The 18349-nt window shown below is 45.2% G+C and overlaps 1 protein-coding gene across 1 annotated transcript in view; it reads left to right on the plus strand.

Moving 5' to 3' along the window:
* Positions 1-18349, plus strand: part of ACOXL (acyl-CoA oxidase like) — a 389165-nt gene that overhangs the window by 288635 nt on the left and 82181 nt on the right. The window contains exon 16 of the mRNA XM_055378293.2: positions 12326-12413. Coding sequence (XP_055234268.2) covers positions 12326-12413 — 88 coding nt within the window. The remainder of the gene's footprint in view (positions 1-12325; positions 12414-18349) is intronic.

Genomic DNA, 18349 nt, shown 5'->3' on the forward strand with positions numbered 1-18349 from the left:
CAAACATTTATTTACACATCTGTTGTTGGAAATTACCAAGATCAATTTCAGGAGAGTAGAGTTCAAATGCGTGCTAAATGACCAAAAAGAATGGATCATCCAACAATCATTTTCTATTCCGAAAGGCTCGGTAATGAAAACCGGACTCTTCATTTGACACAAAAGGGAAGAAGGAGGAGAAATTGGAAAGTAATATATTCAATTATAGAAGCCCTTTGCCAAGGCCCTGTTGATTTCATGTTCTGACAGTTTCAGTTAAGCCTCAACAGGGAAAAGTTTCAGAAACAGGTCAGATCAAACACGTACAGTTTCCCACTCCTGGAACTCTAGTGTGTGACAAAAATGGTCAAGTCTTCACCAGGCATAGACTTTGTCTTTGGGGTCTGTTTATATTGCCGGACTCCAGACCAGAGCTTGGAAGACAGCGTGGGTGAAAGAAGAGGCTGCAGAGATCCTGGCAGGCCCCGCGACTGCCGTGCAGTGAGTGGCTGACCCTCTCTGCTGAATTTGCTCTATTTCTCTGCCCTCTGAATCCACACTGAATTCACTTTCTTTTTCTTTTTCTTTTTTTTTTTGAGACGGAGTCTCCCGCTATCACCCAGGCTGGAGTGCAGTGGCACAATCTTGGCTCACTCCAACCACTACCTCCCCGGTTCAAGCAATTCTTCTGCCTCAGCCTCCCGAGTAAATGGGATTACAGGCACATGCCACCACACCCAGCTAATTTTATATTTTTAGTAGAGATGGGGTTTCACCCTGTTGGCCAGGCTGGTCATGAACTCTTAACCTCAAGTGGTCCACCTGCCTCGGCCTTCCAAAGTTCTGGGATTGCAGGCATGAGCCACTGCGCCTGGCTGAATCCACTTTCTTTTCTGCTCCCACCTGGTGCATCCATCTCTACTCTCACCACCCATCTGTGGGTGGGGCTTCCTTCATGTGGTCATTGCCTGACCAGGCTCCCCGTGCTGTGCTGGTTGCTGGGGTGGTTGCAGTCCTGCCCCGGTCAGAGCAGCGCTCGCATGGCAGCATGTCAAGTTTCTGTGGTGGACATGCCGGCTTGGTGGGAGCTCCCAGGAGGATGCCTGAATCACTCTGGGGATGGAGAGCTGGTGGGGGGCTTCCTGATGAGGTGTCTTACATTCTTGAAACCAGGAGGAGGTAGTTAGGTGGTGGAGGGTATTCTGGTGGAGAGAATTGCATGTACAAATATCTGAAGCAAGAGAGTGATGTGTGCTCTGGATATGGTTCAGGATAGCGGGAAGCCGTGTGTGTGTGCACATGTGCGTGTGCATATGTGTGTGTATCTTTGAATATACATTTACTGAGACCTTCCCCTGCACCAAACACCATTGAGAAAGATGATATTTTTGCTGCTGTGAACAAGACAGTCTGCTAGGAGCCCCCTTTGTGAACAATGATGTGGGCTCTCATGCAGCTGTGCTGAACCAGCTGTGTTGGGGCCTGGGGACCAGGAGGGCCAGACAGATCGTATTCTTTGGAGCCATATTTATTTGGGTTCCAGTGTGTGACCTAGAGACAGATATTGAACTCTTCTGAGACTCCTCTGTAAAAGCAGAATGTCTTTCTTATACAGCACTTCAGTGCAGTGCTTGTAACATGGAAGGTGCTCAGTATGTCCTGGTTGCTGGACCCATTCATAGCATTATCAATGCCATCGATCATTTTGGCATTGTGTTTTTCTAGGAAAATGTGTTGTGAATTCCAGCCTTGCACCTCAGGGGCACGCCTCCCTAGACAGGGACTATTTCACCTGCTCCACCCTGCAGAACTGTCACCTGCCACATTCTGAGCAAAGGGAGATTCTGGTGCAGAGGAGGCTGGGACACGCAAGGGTGGCAGGGGCGAAGGGTAGAGGAGTGGGCCGGTGGAGGAAAGCACCTTGTACTTCAACTCTGACCTGGGCTCAGCATTTCACTGGGTCTCAGAGACCAGACAAGAATCCTGCAGCTGGCCCCCGAATCCGGGATACAGTTCTGTCTGGGCACTTCTCTTTCTCCATAGGAAACAAGCTGGGAACTGTGGACATCAGGGTGCTCTCTGTATCCTTTCTCCCATATTTCCTTTTTCTCATATGTAGCAGGATGTTGAGGGAGATTTGTTTACCCTACTGTCTTGGAATTCTAGCTCAGGTTCAAAGTTTAGGGCAAAGGTGCCAAGAATCCCACATTCTCATCTCAGAAGCCACCAGTGAGCCGCTGGCTGCTGGGCCCAGCCCCCTTATTCTCTGGGAGACTCTCCTTGAGGACCTGCCACACCTGCCCCTCAGTACGGAAAGAGGGCATCTCAGAGCTCAGGAAGAGAGGCTGCGGGTGGAGAGGGGAGGACCCTCTTCCCAAAGCCAAGCAGAGGAAACCAAGTTTAATAGAGAAAATATCTAAAGATGAAAGGGAGGAATCATTTGGAGTGCAAATACATGAGAGAAGAGTGGAAGTTGAGACACTTGAATTAACCCAGGAAACAAGATAGAACACCACAAGGAAAAAGAGATAGCAATACAGGAATAAAAATAAAAACGAGATCTGTTTCTGGGGAATGTAAAAAAGAAAAAAAAGAAAAAACTTGGAAGGACCAAAGAATACAGAAAGGCAGAAAAACACAGCAAAATTAAAAATATAGAAGAGTAAAAAAGTGCTTATGTAAGCCCAGAAAAAAAGACAGAAAGAACTCATCTAGACCAGAGAGAGAGAGATGAAAAAATACAGAATAGAAAAAATTGTAAAGACATAATACAGAAAGAAAAATATAGGAAAGCCGGACGTGGTGGCTCATGCCTGTAATCCCAGCACTTTGGGAGGCCGACGCGAGCAGATCACCTGAGGTCAGGAGTTCAAGACCAGCCTGACCAACACTGGCCAACATGGTGAAACCCTGTCTCCACTAAAAAAATACAAAAATTAGCCAGGCATGGTGGTGGGTGCCTGTAATCCCAGCTACTTGGGAGGCCAAGGCTGGAGAATCGCTTGAAACCAGGAGGCAGTGGTTGTGGTGAGCCGAGATCGTTCCACTGCACTCCTGCCTAGGTGACAAGAGCGAAACTCCATATCAAAAAAAAGAAAAAGAAAAATACAGGAAGACAGACAAATATATAAAGACCCCACCTCACACACACACACACATACACACACAAAGGCACACACAAGAAAGAAAGTCAAACCGGAAGACAGGAAGATAGAGATGGGGCTGAGCAGATGAGGGATGGTCCCTTCCTGCCCCTGGCACAGGCAGGGGCGGGCTTACATCTGTCAGGATACCCCCAAGGCAAGCAATGGCATCTGGAGGTGCTTCTGGGGACCCCGAGGAAGGCAGCCTCGTGTTCTGCCCACATCAGCCAGTGCAGTCACAGAGAGGTGTGGGCAGGACCCCCAGGGGCCCCCAGACCTCCCAGCCAGGGCCAACCAGGAGGTAGGGAAGGCTCCTAGGGGCCTGCAGCAGAGGGAGGCGAGGGCAGGTACCACTGTGTTGGAGGTGACCAAGCTGGAAGCCCAGGCCACTGGCGACACTTACTACAGAAAGGAAAGAGAAGAAAAGGAAGGAGAAGGAGGAAGAAAAAAGACTCTGTGGCCTGGGAAGATCTGGCTTGCGACATTTCCTGTGACTCTGTAAGGTGGTTACTGGCTAGGCAGTTCAGGGCTCACCCCCAAGAGCAGAAAGTGGGGAAGCAATCATAGTGTTGGCTTCTACTTGTCTATAAAAATATTTTAATGTAGCTGCATACTGCATGTCTGTTGTTGAACTCCATATCTGATGGGCGTCATGTGAGAGGGGCAGCACCTGATGTGTGTTGCAAAAGCTGACATCCAGGCTCCGAGACGTCCTTCTGTCTACCAGGTGGGAGTGCCGTTATTGATCAGGACTGGACTCTTTCCTGATGATGCCACCTCTGTGCACAGGGAGATGAGAGGGGAGCGGGCAGATGTAGGAGTAAGCACAGTCAAATCATTGTAAGGACATACAAATGGATCTGGGGCTAGGTACAAGGGGAGGAATGTTTTAAACGCTGCCCTGGACAGGAGCCTGAAGAATTCAGAAGGTGGAAGCAGAAATGATGGCATTGAAAAGGCCTGATGCATTCTGCAGAGGATTGTGCACTCCCTCAGGTTTCTGCTCATCCTGTTTTAATCAAAAAATGGGATTTTTTGATTACAGGGAGACATCTGTAGCCCGTGGAAGTGGTATAGGGTTGGAAGGCTGGCATGAGGAAGGGGCCATCTGTGGGTCCGGATGGGTGTGGGGACGTGTGGGAGAAGGGGCCCCATGGGAAATAGTGAGATGCAGAGCATGCTGCTGAGCGTTAGGTGGTCCTGGGTATGGAGCAGGATGGAGGATAATTGCCAAGAGAGACACTGAGCCCCTCAGCGTGGCTGGAGGGCAGAGTGGGCACAGAACACAGGGCTGGAGGAAGGCGTGGGCCAGTCAGGGAAATTGAAGCTGTCACAGCTGGGGAAGCTGTCACAGCTGGGGAAGCCACCACAGGGGCCTTAAAATGCTGTGGTTGGGAGAAGACCAAGGACACCCAGACCGAGGAGGGACACTCCTAGGCTGCGATGGTGGAAGGTGGGTGGCTGGGCCAAGAGAACATGCAAGGACAATCTGAGCACTCACTCACTCAGAGAACTGCCACCTCAGGCCCAGTGTTTTGCTAGTGCTGGGCACCCTGGCCTCCTGTTGAACAGGTCAAGGAGGGACTGTGATCACCTTTAACAATTAGGGGAGGCAGAGTGTATCAGCTAAAATGCTTGACTGCAGTGGTTTAACTAAAGAGGGGCTTGCTGTTCTCCCCTAAAGACAGAGGTAGGCAGCCTAGGACTCAGGCTGTGGCTCCATGACAAAGTAGGGCCAGGGCTCTTACTCTCTCCGTCCTCTCTGTCCCCAGGTTGTAGATTGAATTCTGTCCTTGAAAAAGATATGTTCAAGTCCTAACCCGCAGTACCTGTGAATGTGACCCTGTTGGAAATAGGGTCTTTGCAGATGGAATCAAATTAGGTCACACTGGAGTAGGGTGGGCTTTAACCCAATATGACTGCTGTCTTTATAAGAAGAGCAGAGACTCAGGGAAGAAGGCCTTATGCTGGTGGAGGCAGCGATGGGAGTGAAGCAGCTGCAAGCCAAGGAATGTTGGAGACCGCTGGCAACCACCAGAAGCCAGAAGAGGAAAGAAAGAACCTTCAGAGGTGGCATGGAACTGCTGACACCTTGATTTCAGACTTCTATCCTCCAGAACTGCGAGAGAATACATTTCTGTTTTTAGCCACTAGAATTGTGGTAAGGAGTTACAGCAGCCCTAGGGAACCAATATACCTCCATAGTGCAGCCTTTAAAACTGTTCTCAAGGTCACATGGTGGCTGAGTTCCAAGCAGGTAGGTACAGAAAGGACAAAGAGAAAAAGGCAGTATCTTGTTATCAGGAAAACAGTAGCTTTTACAGAGGAGCTGCCCGGTAGACAACTGCCTGTTCTCATTGGCAAGGGAGGTTACATGTCTAACCCTAGCAGCTAGGGAGTATGGGGAGGTGAGATTTAAAAAAAAAAAAAAATCCATTTGTATATATAAAAATTATATAATATATAAATGTATAATAATATATATTACATATAATTTACATGAATTAAAATTAACCAATTTTAAATGTACAACTAACCAGTTTTGACAAATGCATATGTCATATAACCACCACTAGTATCTGGATATAGGACATTTCTGTCACCCACAAAGTTCCTTTGTGCAACTTTGCAGTCAATCCCTTCCCCCATCCCCAACTCCTGGAAACTACTTATCTTTCTTTCATTGTAAATTTGCCTTTTCTATAATTTAATAGAAATGGAACAGCATAGGTTTGTTCCTCTTTATTGTGAAGTGGTATTCGTTTGTGTAGATGTATACAATTTGTTTACCCATTAAGCAGGTGGTAGCTGTATGCACTGATTCCCGTGTTGGCTATTATGAATAAAGCTTCTGTGAACAATTTTATATGTGACTTTATGTGGACATATGTTTTTATTTATCTTGTGTAAATACCGAGGGGTGGAATGGCTGGGTTCTTCTATAGGTGTAGGTTTAACTTAATCAGAAATTGCCCAGCTGTTTCTAAAGTGGCTGTAACATTTTACACTCCCATCAGCAATGATTTTAGTTGCTCCACATCCTCACCAATACTCGGTTTTGCAAGTCTTACTCATTTTAGCCATTTTAGTGGGTTCATAGTACCTTCTCATTGTGGTCTTAATCTGCATTTCTCAGATCTTCTTCATGTGTTTATTTGCTATTCATTTTGTCTTCTTTGGTGAAGTGTTTGTTCAGATTTTTTGCCCATCTGTTAAACTGGGTTTTGTTTTCCTATGACTGAGCTGTAGATGTCTTTATAAATTCTGTACAGAAATCCTTTATTATATGAGACTGCATAGATTTTTGCCTCATCCATTACCTGCCTTTTCATTTGCTTCACAGTGTATTTAAATTTTGAAAAAATTCAAAATTTGTGTCTTATCTCACAAAATCTAAACCAAGGTCACTAAGACTTTCTGTTATGTTTTCATCTAGAAACTTTGTAGATTTAGTGTTTACATTTAGGTCTGTGATTCACTTTGGGCTAGCTTTTGTATATGGTATGAAGTAAAGGATAAGGTTTATTTATTTCTTTGTTTTTTCATGTGGATGTTCAATTGTTTTAGTGCCATTTGTTGAAAAATTGTTTTCCCCTCATTCAATTACCTTGGTACCTTTGTAGAAAATCAGTAGACCATGTACATATGTGGCTCTGTTTCTGAACTCTCTACTTTGTTCTATTCACTCATGTTTCTATCCTTACCCCAATACCGTACTGCTGCGTTTACTATAGCTTTATAGTAAGCCTTAAAATGAGGCAGGGTGAATCCTCCAACGCTTCTTTTCTCAAAATGGTTTTGACTCTTCTAGGTCCTCTGTATTCTCTTACACATTTTCTAATTAGCTTGTATGGTTCTACCATACTCACACAAAATAAGGTCTGCTGGCATTCATTTTGATTGGCATTGTGTTGCATCTATAGATCAATATGGGGAGAAGTGACATCTTAGCGATATCGAGTTCTCTGACCTATGAACACAATCTATAGTTCTCCTTTTTTTTAAGTGGTCTTTTAAAATTTCGTTCTGTGAAGTTTTTTTAGTTTTCATGTATAGATCTTACATTTTATAAAATATAAAATATATTTTATAATATAAATATAAAATATATTTTATAAAATGTATCCTTAAGGATTTCACATTTTTGATGCTATTGTAAATGGCATTTTTATTTTGAGTTCCAGTTCATTGCTAGAATATAGAAATACAATTGATTTTTGTATATCAATCTTGTACTTTGTGCCTTTCTTTAACTCAGTAGTTCCAGTAGCTTTGTTGCCAGAAGATGGGCCTTGATTCAAATCCCAAGAGGGGGTTCTTGGATCATGTGCAGGAAGGAATTCAAGGCAAGTCACAGTGCAGTGAGAAGAGATCATTTATTGAAAACTACTCAGTTACAGAGTAGGGTGTCCTCAGAAAGCAAGAGGAGGAATGTGCAGTCTTTGTGTTTTGTTGTTGTTGTTGGGTTTTTGTTTTCGTTTTTTTAAGATAAGGTCTCCCTCTGTTGCCCAGGCTGGAGTGCAGTGATACGATCATGGCTCACTGCACCTTGACCCTCTCAGGCTCAAGTGATACTTCCACTTCAGCCTCCCAAGTAGCTGAGACTACAGGCACCCACCATCACGCCCAGCTAATTTTTGTATTTTTTGTAGAGACGGGGTTTCACCTTGTTGCCCAGGCTGGTCTTGAACTCCTGGGCTCAAGTGATCCACCCACCTCAGCCTCTAAAGTGCTGGGATTACAGGCGTGAGCCACCACGCCTGGGCCATCTTTGTTTTAAACCCTTCTTATATAGGGGTCTTATCTTTGTAAAGGCTAAGCTAAGTTCTGTCTATGTGTGGGAGAGCTGACAGCATGGCAAAATTTACTATTCTGTTGATTTAAAGAAAATTATTCTTTTTTTTTTTTTTGAGACAGAGTTTCACTCTGTCACCCAGGCTGGAGTGCAGTGCCATGATCTCGGCTCACTACAACCTCCACCTCCTGTGTTCAAGCGATTCTTCTGCCTCAGCCTCCCGGGTAGCTGGGACTACAGGTCTGTGCCACCACACCCAGCTAATTTTTGTATTTTTGGTAGAGACAGGGTTTCACCATATTGGCCAGGCTAGGCTCGAACTCCTGACCTCGCGATCTGCCCGCCTCAGCCTCCCAAAGTGCTGGGATTACAGGCGTGAGCCACCGCACTTGGCCCCTTGTTTTTTTTTTATTGAATAAGTACCTCAAAGCATAAATACAATTATCTTAAAATCATATATTGTTATGGTTATTGGGACATCTGGACTTTCCTTTGTTGTAAGATTGTGTTCTTTCAGGTACATTTAAGCTGTTTTCTCAACCGTAAACATCTTATGACCATGGTTCATGACTGGCAAGGAATGTGCCTTGCTAGTCTTAAGATGGAGTTGATTTTAAAATGATGTCACCTTGGTTCTCCTGTGCTCCTATTTCTCTAACAGCTTTATTATATATTTCTTAGGCTGGGCACAGTGGCTCACACCTGTAATCCCAGCAACTTTGGGAGGCCAATGCTGGCAGATCACTCGAGCCCAGGAGTTTGAGACCAGATCCAGCAACACAGCAAGACCCTATCTCTACTGAAAATTCAGAAGAGTTAGCCATGCATGGTGTTGTGCACCTGTAGTCCCAGCTACCCAGAAGGCTGAGGTTGGGAGGATTGCTAGAACCCAGGAGGTCAAGGCTGCAGTGAGCCATGATCGTGCCACTCCAGTCAAGCCTGGGTGACAGGAGTGAGACCCTGTCTCAAAAATAAATAAATAAATAAATATTTCTTAAGCTTTTTCTACATAGACAATCATGTCTTTTTGAGTGGAGTCAGTCTTACTTACTCCTTTTTGTTTGTTTTGGAGTTTTTTTGAGACAGGGTCTCACTGTGTCACCCAGGCTAGAGTGCAATGGCATGATCTTGGCTCAGTATACCCAGGCTCAAGCAATCCTCCCACCTCAGCCCTCTGAGCTCCTCCGCGTCCCAAAGTGCTGGGTTTACAGGTTTAAGCCACTGTGCCTGGCCTACTTATTCCTTTTTAATCTCCTTTAATTTTCTTTTCTTGCCTTATTGCCCTGGCTAGAATCTCCATTTTGGTGTTGAAAGGAAGTGCTGATGACAGACATCCTCATCTTCTTCTTGAACTTAAGGGGAGAGCACTCAGCCTTTACCTTTAAGTATGATGTTAGCTGACATTTTTTGTAGATCCTCTGCAGGAAAGTATTTTTTTAATTGGCTGTATGGCTGCCCAAATCTATTTGAGGCTTTTCAAGAAAAGAAAGGCGAATGGATATGGGGAAACTTCTTTATGCATTCAGCTCTTTGTCTTAGCTGTGTGATGCTTTATCAGGAAATAGTCACATCTTTTCATTCAAAGATTTAAGTATGGGATGTTGTTGATATTAAATGTGACCATGTGTGATCATCCGTCTTTATAAACAGCATGCTTGGGAGGGGCAGGTTTTGCCAGGGAACTAACTCACTCTCAGTCCATTGGGAGGCAGTGTAGCCCATGGTTAGGGATGTGGGCTCAGAGGCCTGGGCACCCTGTTCCAACTCAGCTCTGCAACCTTGTCCAAGTTACTGAACATTTCTGTGTTGCAATTTCCTACCTGCAAAATGAAGATCTTAATAAAATCTACTTCCAGGGCTTCTGAAGACTTAATGAGCAAATACAATTAAGTGCTTAAAACAGAGCCTGTTTTCTGGTGCATTTTTAAGAAGGACTTAGTTGGCATAAGACTGTATTTACACATAGGTTTTCAGTAGCATGTTTATTGCCTGAAGCAAAGAACAGCCATATCATTTTTTAAATCCCCTCCTGGAACCTCGTATTAAGGTTTTTTTAAGATGAGAGAGTTGATTTCTGTTGTTTCACAATATTGTTTGTGCAATACATATATTTTAAAATCTTGTGCATTGCAAAGGCAATTAGAGGGTTATAATGGTTGCCAGCAACACTCTCGAAGTTAATGCTGTCTCTGCACTTGGAGGCCGAGCCAAAATTTGACCTTCTGATGTGTTCATTTTGACCACTTGACAGCAGAATGGTGTGTAGAGCCTACACTGCTCCTAGGTCAGCCCATCTGGGCGTGAGGATCACTGTGAAGCCTGCAGTTGGCTTGAGCCTCGTATTTCCTACCAATAAGCTCTAATTCAAGGGGACAGAGGCTTCTCAATCAGTTGCTTTCCTATTCTAGGAATGCTGCCTTTCCATCAGCATGCCCCAAGACCTGGGTGCTCTTCTTCCTGCCTGGGGCGGGTCTGGAGTTGGGGCCAGGGAGCCTCTTGCCAGCAGGGGTGAGGTTACACTGAGCCTGCTCCAATGTCCTGCAACAGCACCAAGATATTGACATATAAGGAAGAGCACTTAGGAGCTGGCTGGTAGGCCTTCACGGGGCCTTTCCTCTTCACTTGAACTTGTTTTTTTTTTTTTTTCCCCTTTTTCCTCATACTCTCAGGGGTGCAGTCATAGCCAGCTTTGCACATGGCTTTCTGCAAAGTTTCCCACCTGAAGTCCCTTCTTCAGGCAGGGGTCTGCATTGCACAGCCAGTTAGTTTTCTGTCCCTGGTTTTCTTTTGATCAGGCCAGTGAAAAACTTACTCTACACATTGAGTTTAAAAAAAAAAAACAATTAAAAAGTGCCCTTGATTCTATCTGGACACATGTGCACAGTGTTTTATTCTTCTCTGCCTCCCATGCAATGGTGGGGGATAGTCGCTGCATGATTAGGAGGTTAAACCGTATTAACTGGGATTTCCTGGTGTTGTCCTTTACAGTGGAATGGGTAGAGCTTCAGCATCTCCTTCCAGAACTTCCAGAAGTGTCTGGCCAGCTCTTGTCCTCCCCCTGCCAAGATGTTCTGCTGCAGGCTGTTCCCTGAGAGTTGCATGCATCTGCCACACCCTTTCAGTTGTAATTGTGACACCAGCGCAGAGAGATATCAATTCAGGGAGCAAAGCAGACATTATCCTTTCCCTCGATTGTCATGAGATGCCCCAGTTAGGTGTGGATCCCGAGGCACCCATGACATTGTCCTCCAAACTGTGCCTGCGGCCCCAGGTGATGTTGCTAAATTATACATGGGTAGAGGCTTTCAGCAGCGCTGTTTTTCCACCGGAGCACAAAGCACTGTGTTACAGGAGGGATTTTACATGTGGATCTCCAGGCCCCGCAGAAACCGCAGAGCTACAGGGAAGCAAGTAACTATTTAAACTGAGAGGGCACGTCAGGGTGTGAGTTTAATACAAATGAGAAGCAGATACATTGAGTGTAACTTTCTATTTGAGTTATTTCCTTGAGCACAAAAAAAAAATGCTAAAAGTTTAAATATTAAACCCATGTGGTTTTCGAAACAAAGAAAGTCAAGAAGGAACAAAGAAAAATTTTACGGGCCACATTTAACTCTCCTGTCTGGTCAGATAAGAATCTGAGACCTTCAGCTCCTCCTAAATGACGGTAATTACTAGTTTTGTGATTTGGTATCTTTCTGTTCTCTGTGCCTTCTTCATTCTTATTTTACTCTAGTTATATTAATATGTCCTCACTTCCCTCCAACTAAAACACAAAGCAAAGAAAAAAGACTCGCTTCATTAGAGTGATTGAAAGACTATCTTGCACAGAGTAGATGCAGAAAAGCTATTTGTCAGATGCATAAATGACATCCCCATCACTCTGGATCCTATCTCCAGGTTTATGTTAATTCCTCACATATATCAAACATGGCAGCTACCCAGTGCCAATTCTTGAGACATAACATGTTTGAGAAACACTTTGGAAACAAATGGAAGCTCCTGACTGCAAGGGAAGGAAGGAGGGAATGTGGGCTGGTTATGTTGAGGATTAGATTCAAGTAGTTTGTTCTGGTATTTTGAATTCTTCAGGCAGTAAGTGACCCAATCAGAACAGCCTCACTTGATCTGTGCCTGCGTTCTCCCCTTCACGTGTTTCTCTAACGTCTGTGACCTCCATTAGTATAAATTAATATAAGCATGGAAACAGGGCTTCTCTACATGTATGATATTTATTCATCTAACAAGCATTTTTTGCAGGTCACGGAGGCCAGCCTACAGAAGGTTCTGCACCGTGTCCATGCTTAATGTTGTACTGAAAATTTGGATGTTTGCCGTCTGTCTTGCTATTAAGTTAGACTCTCTCACAATATCCTCAATGGTGATTTTTCTTCTGTCGATTGAACAGGTAAAGACCAAGAAGGAGGATTTTTTCCATGCCCGGAACTCGTGTCTGCACCACGTGGCTTCTCTGTCCCTGGCACACACTCACCGAGGTCAGTTGGCTCCTGTTGAATATTTGTAATTGAGTGACTCAGGGGTCTACGGGTCCCTGGAGACACAGCTCTGCAGGGAAAGGACAGTCCCAACACACAGAGAAGGGACAGTCTGTGTGTTGAAATTAGGGCCCCAAGTGACTTACAGAGACTTGAAGCTTGTGGTAAATCAACTCCCAACTTACTAGGAACACTGACCATATGACACCCACAAAGCCTGATGCTAAACCAGTCAGGAACAGCTCACTTAACACAACCTGACAATCACACAAAGCACTTGACAGGAGCCAGTTGGCAAAATGCCTGTCCCTCAGAAGTGGCCCTCTGCCTGACCACGATCTCATTCCTAAATGGGAGGGTGTGCACACAGATAAAGTGTGAGTGTTTTAACAGGGGTCCTGCCTGAGGAATTTTAAGTACCAGAATTACTTAAACCTAATCATCAAATTAGCAAGAAACTGGGTCAACCTTCTAAAGCAGTGGTTCTCAACCAGGGGCAATTTTGCAATGTTTGGATGTTTGGCAATATTTAGAGACATTTTTGGTTGTCACACTGAGAGGGCTAGTGCCACTGGTGCGCAGTGGGTGGAGGCCAGGGATGCTGCTAACATGCTACAGGGCACAGACCACTCCCCTGCAACCAAGAATTATCTAGCCCCAAATGACAGTAATGCTGAGATTGAGAAACTTGAGTATTCATTTTGGCTTCAGTCGACCAAAATAGCAAAATAAAATGAAACACTGAACACCAAGTAAGATCCATGACAGCTTATCATTGAAATTATTGTTTAATTTCAAGAATCATCAGTTTGTTTATCATCATGCCCTGATCTATGGGAAGAAGCTGTTAAAAGAGAAAGGCCAGTCATTCACTGAGTTGGTAGCTTTATGGGATTTTTCATCACACTGGGTCACTGCTGGCCCCGGGAGGGCTGGGTTTGGTCATACCACAGCTTGCATCTGGGGCACTATCTCATGGGATGGAGATGGGCTCCTCGGTGGGATCAGGGCAGGTATTATGGCCAGGAACCTAGGAGTGTGCCTGCATCCAACACAACCTCTCAGCCTGACCATCCCCCTTCCTCCCTAACTGGGCAGTTCCAAAAGAGCAAAGTGCATGTGATTCAGTGCCATGTGACTATACCTGCAGGAATGTGTGGGAGCCGCCCTAGGAGCTCTGATGAGAGCTGGATTGGAGTGAGTGCTTTAGGCTCAGACTGAGCCCAGCTTCTTCCTTCCTTCTAAGGACCATCTCTTGGGACCTTGCACCTTTGGGTGAGCCTCCTAACACAGGGCTCTGGAGTAAACGTGCCAAGAGCACAGGTTTCTCATGGGACGGGAAGCAGGGGCCCCATGGGAACACCTCCCCAGAGACTGGTCTCCACCCAGTGACCACACTCTGAAATGACCATGACCGCATTAGCCTTACTGATTCTGACTGAGTTCCACTTTCTGCTTCCTGGGACATGGAGGAGGAGCAAGGAGAGGGACAGGAACATCAGGGACTATGGGTCATGAAGGCACAGGATTGGGTCCCCTCATTTGCAGACTCAACATTTTTAACATATTGCCCACCCACAGTGTATCATCAGGCTCAGAGAAACTGACTTATCTTAATTGAACTCAAAAATGCGTCATATTTAAATCTAAATGCCAGTTTATTCATCAGAAATAAAATCCAACCACCAAGTCATCAGTACATGCCCTATCTGTTTTACGAGCATATCTTCAGATAGAATTCAGTTATAATTAGGAGGTTGCAGGAAGTCACACTATCAAGACAGCTCGTGCCCTCAGGCCTGGCTGGAGATCTGAGTGTCCCCTGTGACCTGCTCCAGACCCTGGAGCCCACAGTATGTCTACTTCCCTGGACTATCTCCATACACTCAGCATCAACCTCATTCCTTTAAGAAATTTATGTAAACCACCCTTCTTCTGTTGGTGGGTTATTTCTTCAGATTTGCTGATTGGGCTGAAACATATCTGGGGTATGAAACAGCACTTGAGACACCCTGATTGAAGGCGATTGTGTCTTGGGCCTTCTCATTCACTGTAGGTAGACTTGTACTGGCTTCACTCTCAGGGGTGGTGTGGCCCTGGCTCCTCCCTCTGGGCCCCTATGTACTGACCACAGATATCGCCCTTCCTGGGACATGAGGATGGACTATATGGACTCCTGGTGCAAAACTTCTAAGCATTCAGAAATGTGATCAAGTTTGAAAAGGGAGGGGGAAGTCAAAGAATCACTGCACAATTAATTTCACCTTAGAAACATGATAGTTGAGCCTTGGGCTGCACAGCCTGCTTGCTGAGAGCACAGTGGAGCTTAGTGAGGACTGAGGATGGGGGCTCTGGAGTCAGGTCACCAGGTTCAGATCCCAGCTTTACCTCTACCAGCTGTGTGACTGTGAGTGAGTTACAAACCCTCTCTGAGCTTCAGTTTCTTCCTCATTTATAAAATGTAGAGAGCATGATATTTACCTCGTGGGGCTGTTGGAAAGATTAAATGAGACAACGCTCCAAAGCTCTTGCCTTTGCATCTGGCTCTTTGTTAATGTTTAATAAAACCTTTTTATTACCGCTAATCACTACTCTATGGAAACCTTAGTTCTTATAACCAAAGTAGAACATTTTCAACCTTGTTCCTTAAAGGGAAGAAAAAGAGGAAAATGAAACAGGTTAAGTCTGAGTGTATGAGGTCTTCACACCCAGAGAAAATATCAAGGATTTGATGATGGCACAGTACAAAATAAATCCAAATCAACTCTGAACCTTTTATTGGTTCATAACCACAGTAGCACAAGTGATTATTTTCAGGAAATTGGCTTCAGGTTCAATGTCAGATAAAGAGGACTTGGAAGTATAAAGAAAGTAATGGAAGAAAAATCATAAGAATTAGTTCAATGACAGCCTTTAGAAAGCCCAGGAATGTTTTGAAATCGAGAAATCCATCTGTAATGAGGAGGTCTGTACAGAACGGGTCCTAAAGATAAGGATGCACTAAACATAACACTAGCCAGTAAAATTCTACCAGCGTGTCATTACATTCAAATAGCATGTTACCCTCTGGCAGAGGCCTCCAGGGGATGGGAGAAGAAGTAGAAGGAGCCCATCCGTCTTCAGTGACCAGACCCAGATGTTGCCTTTGGAGCCTTTTGAAGGAAGAATGCATAGGAAGGAAGAGAAGGATCAGTCTGTTAAAGTGCAGTCTTTTTTTTTTTTTTTTTTTTTTTGATGGAGTCTCGCTCTGTCGCCCAGGCTGGAGTGCAGTGGCATGATCTCTGCTCACTACTCTGGGGACTACAGGTGCCCGCCACCACACCCAGCTAATTTTTTGTATTTTAGTAGAGACGGGGTTTCACTCTGTTTGCCAGGGTGGTCTCAATCTCCTGACCTCGTGATCTGCCCGCCTCGGGCTCCCAAAGTGCTGGGATTACAGGCGTGAGCCACCTTCCCCGGCCTAAAGCACAGTCTTAATGTCACCCCAGATGACAATGAACTCAGAATTTAGCCATTTTTATTAGGAACAAGTGGAAAAACACCTTCTGGCATCTGTCTCCGTTTGTCACCTGAAGACTAGGGAAAACCATGTTTGAAATAAAAATGTTAAGCAGTCTCTGGTGGTTTCCGTAGTGGGATGTAACTGTTACAATGATAAATCGTTATTTTTCTGTGATACACATTTTTGTCTTGCCCTAGAAAGTGCAGCTGTGAAGCTTGGTGCTGTCTGAACCCCTAAGGGTGTACCAATTCCTAAACAAAAAAGGAGAAAGGAGGCACTTTTATTAAATAAATTACATCCACTACTTTCCAGCTCTGTGCAGAATTGTCTCTTGCTTTTCTCATTCTCGAAGCTTGTGAGTACTTCTCATTATGCAGCAGGAAGTCCTCTTTCTGGTTCTTAATAAAGTGACTAATAATTTAGAATGTTCATATTAAGAGCAGGTTGTAATTATAATTAGAATATATAATAATGTGGATTTCTGCCTATTGGGGATTAATTTCAGACTCCTCTCAAGGATGTATTTGTTTTGAAACAAGACTTTCTTTGTTAATAAAAACATGATCGCATGCATTATTAAAGCATTATTTCTGTATGTTATCCATTAGTGCTTGTTGCAGTATTCTTCCCGGGATCAGCATTTTCCTCTCAGTTGTTAGTGGGGCTATTCTTTATATAAACTACATTCACCTTGATTTAGCTTTAGCTTTGGCATTCATCCTCTAGGAAATTACGGGAATATCCCTACCGCCTCCTCAAATGTGCATTACATTATGCAAGCTCAGATAAACAAAATGCCACAACATCAGCCAGTAGTCCTGTGTGAATCTAGGTACTTGCCCCTTTTCACTCAGCTAAATCCAAGATTATGAAGGACAAACCCGACTTGGGGTAGAACCAGAAGTTGTAAGACAACACTTCTCATTCTTTGACTGTTGGGTTTCTGCAGTGTTTTTCTGTTACTACTGGAGGTGGAGGCCTGGAGGGGAGGGGAAGAGTGGGAGGACCAGAGGTGCTAGTTGGCTGTGACACCTGTGTGCCTTCCTCTCCCCCAGTACCCATCTGCTGGTGTGTCTAACTTTAGAGAAGTCTCATGTGGCCCCACACAAGTGGCCTGAGGGAGGGAGGGAGGGAGGGAGGTAGGGAGGGAAGGAGCCCTGGGTGCCACTGCCCCTGCTTCTGGCCCCTGTCTTTGTCTAGCACCCGTTAAATGTGTGGGCAGTGGAAACCAGTGAGAAGGTCTGTTGCACCAAGAATAGGCAGATGGAATTCACTGCCAAATCCCAGTAGACCCAGCATCTTGGAGGTCCCAACATTGGGGAAGAGAAGGAATGTCCCCTGGCTTTGTTTTCTCTACTTCAGTCACACGGCCCAATCCTAGGCCTATGAGCAGTGCCTGTGGGAAAAAGGTGAACCTGGGAGTTGAGGGTCACCATTTCACAGAGTGTGCGATGGCTGGGAGCAGCCTGGGGAGTCGAGGGAGTCCAGGGACACTGGGTCTCTGATGCTTGAGGTCTGGAAATCCAGGAGCTGGCAGAATATGGAGGGACACGAAAGTGAGAACTCACCTTCTGACTATACTCACACACAATATTGCTTTGAGGGAGAGCAACGAAGGTGGTGGCCAATTGGAAGTCGGAGGGAGGCGCCTGGTGAAATGGAGACCAGCAGAAGTAGGAGCATGGAGGTCCCTTGTGCTAACATCAAGGAGGGCTCTTAGACAAAAAAGATGAGAAGGAAATTTGACTGGATGGAAGCATCGTAGTGTGTAAAAATCTGGCAGAGCATGCCACTTTGCCAAAGTGGATTTTAATTTCATGGCACATTGGCCAAGAGACATGGGAAGAGAAGGTTTAAGAACACAGACTGCCCAACATGCTAGTAGCTCTGTGAAAAGCTCTCCTCTGACATCCTGCAGGTTGTGCCCATCGGTCTTCATGCTGGGGTTCCCTCCCCAAGCTTCTCCATCTCCCCAAGCTATGTAGTTGAACTTCAGGTTTGGGTCAGCTGGGCCCTAAGAAAACCCCAAATGCTGTTTTCTGAAGAAGTGCTGTCACACCCCTGAACTTGGGAGCTTGTCCCTGAAGAAAGCTGTCTTTAGAGACTTCACTGACTCACTCTCCTTTGAAGGAAGTGAGAAATTCTGAGGTGGTTTTTTATCACCAGTGACCTGAAGACTCTGTTGCCCTGGGGAGAGGGGGAAGAAAGGCAAAAGCAAAGTCTGACAACCGAATGATGTGTGTTTTATGGAGGACTCTCAAGAACAGAAGTTAGTGGCTGTACTTGACCTGGATGCTAATGAAATGCCACCCTTTGAGCCCAGTCTAATGGCCAACACACAGCCGTCTGTGTAATGATCACAGCCATCACAGCCATCTCCATCTATAGAAAATATTCTCTTTGCCAAAGACTCGCTAAATGCTTGGCCCTTGTA

This window comes from Gorilla gorilla, chromosome 12 (genome assembly GCF_029281585.2).
Source record: "Gorilla gorilla gorilla isolate KB3781 chromosome 12, NHGRI_mGorGor1-v2.1_pri, whole genome shotgun sequence".
Lineage (NCBI taxonomy): Eukaryota > Metazoa > Chordata > Mammalia > Primates > Hominidae > Gorilla > Gorilla gorilla.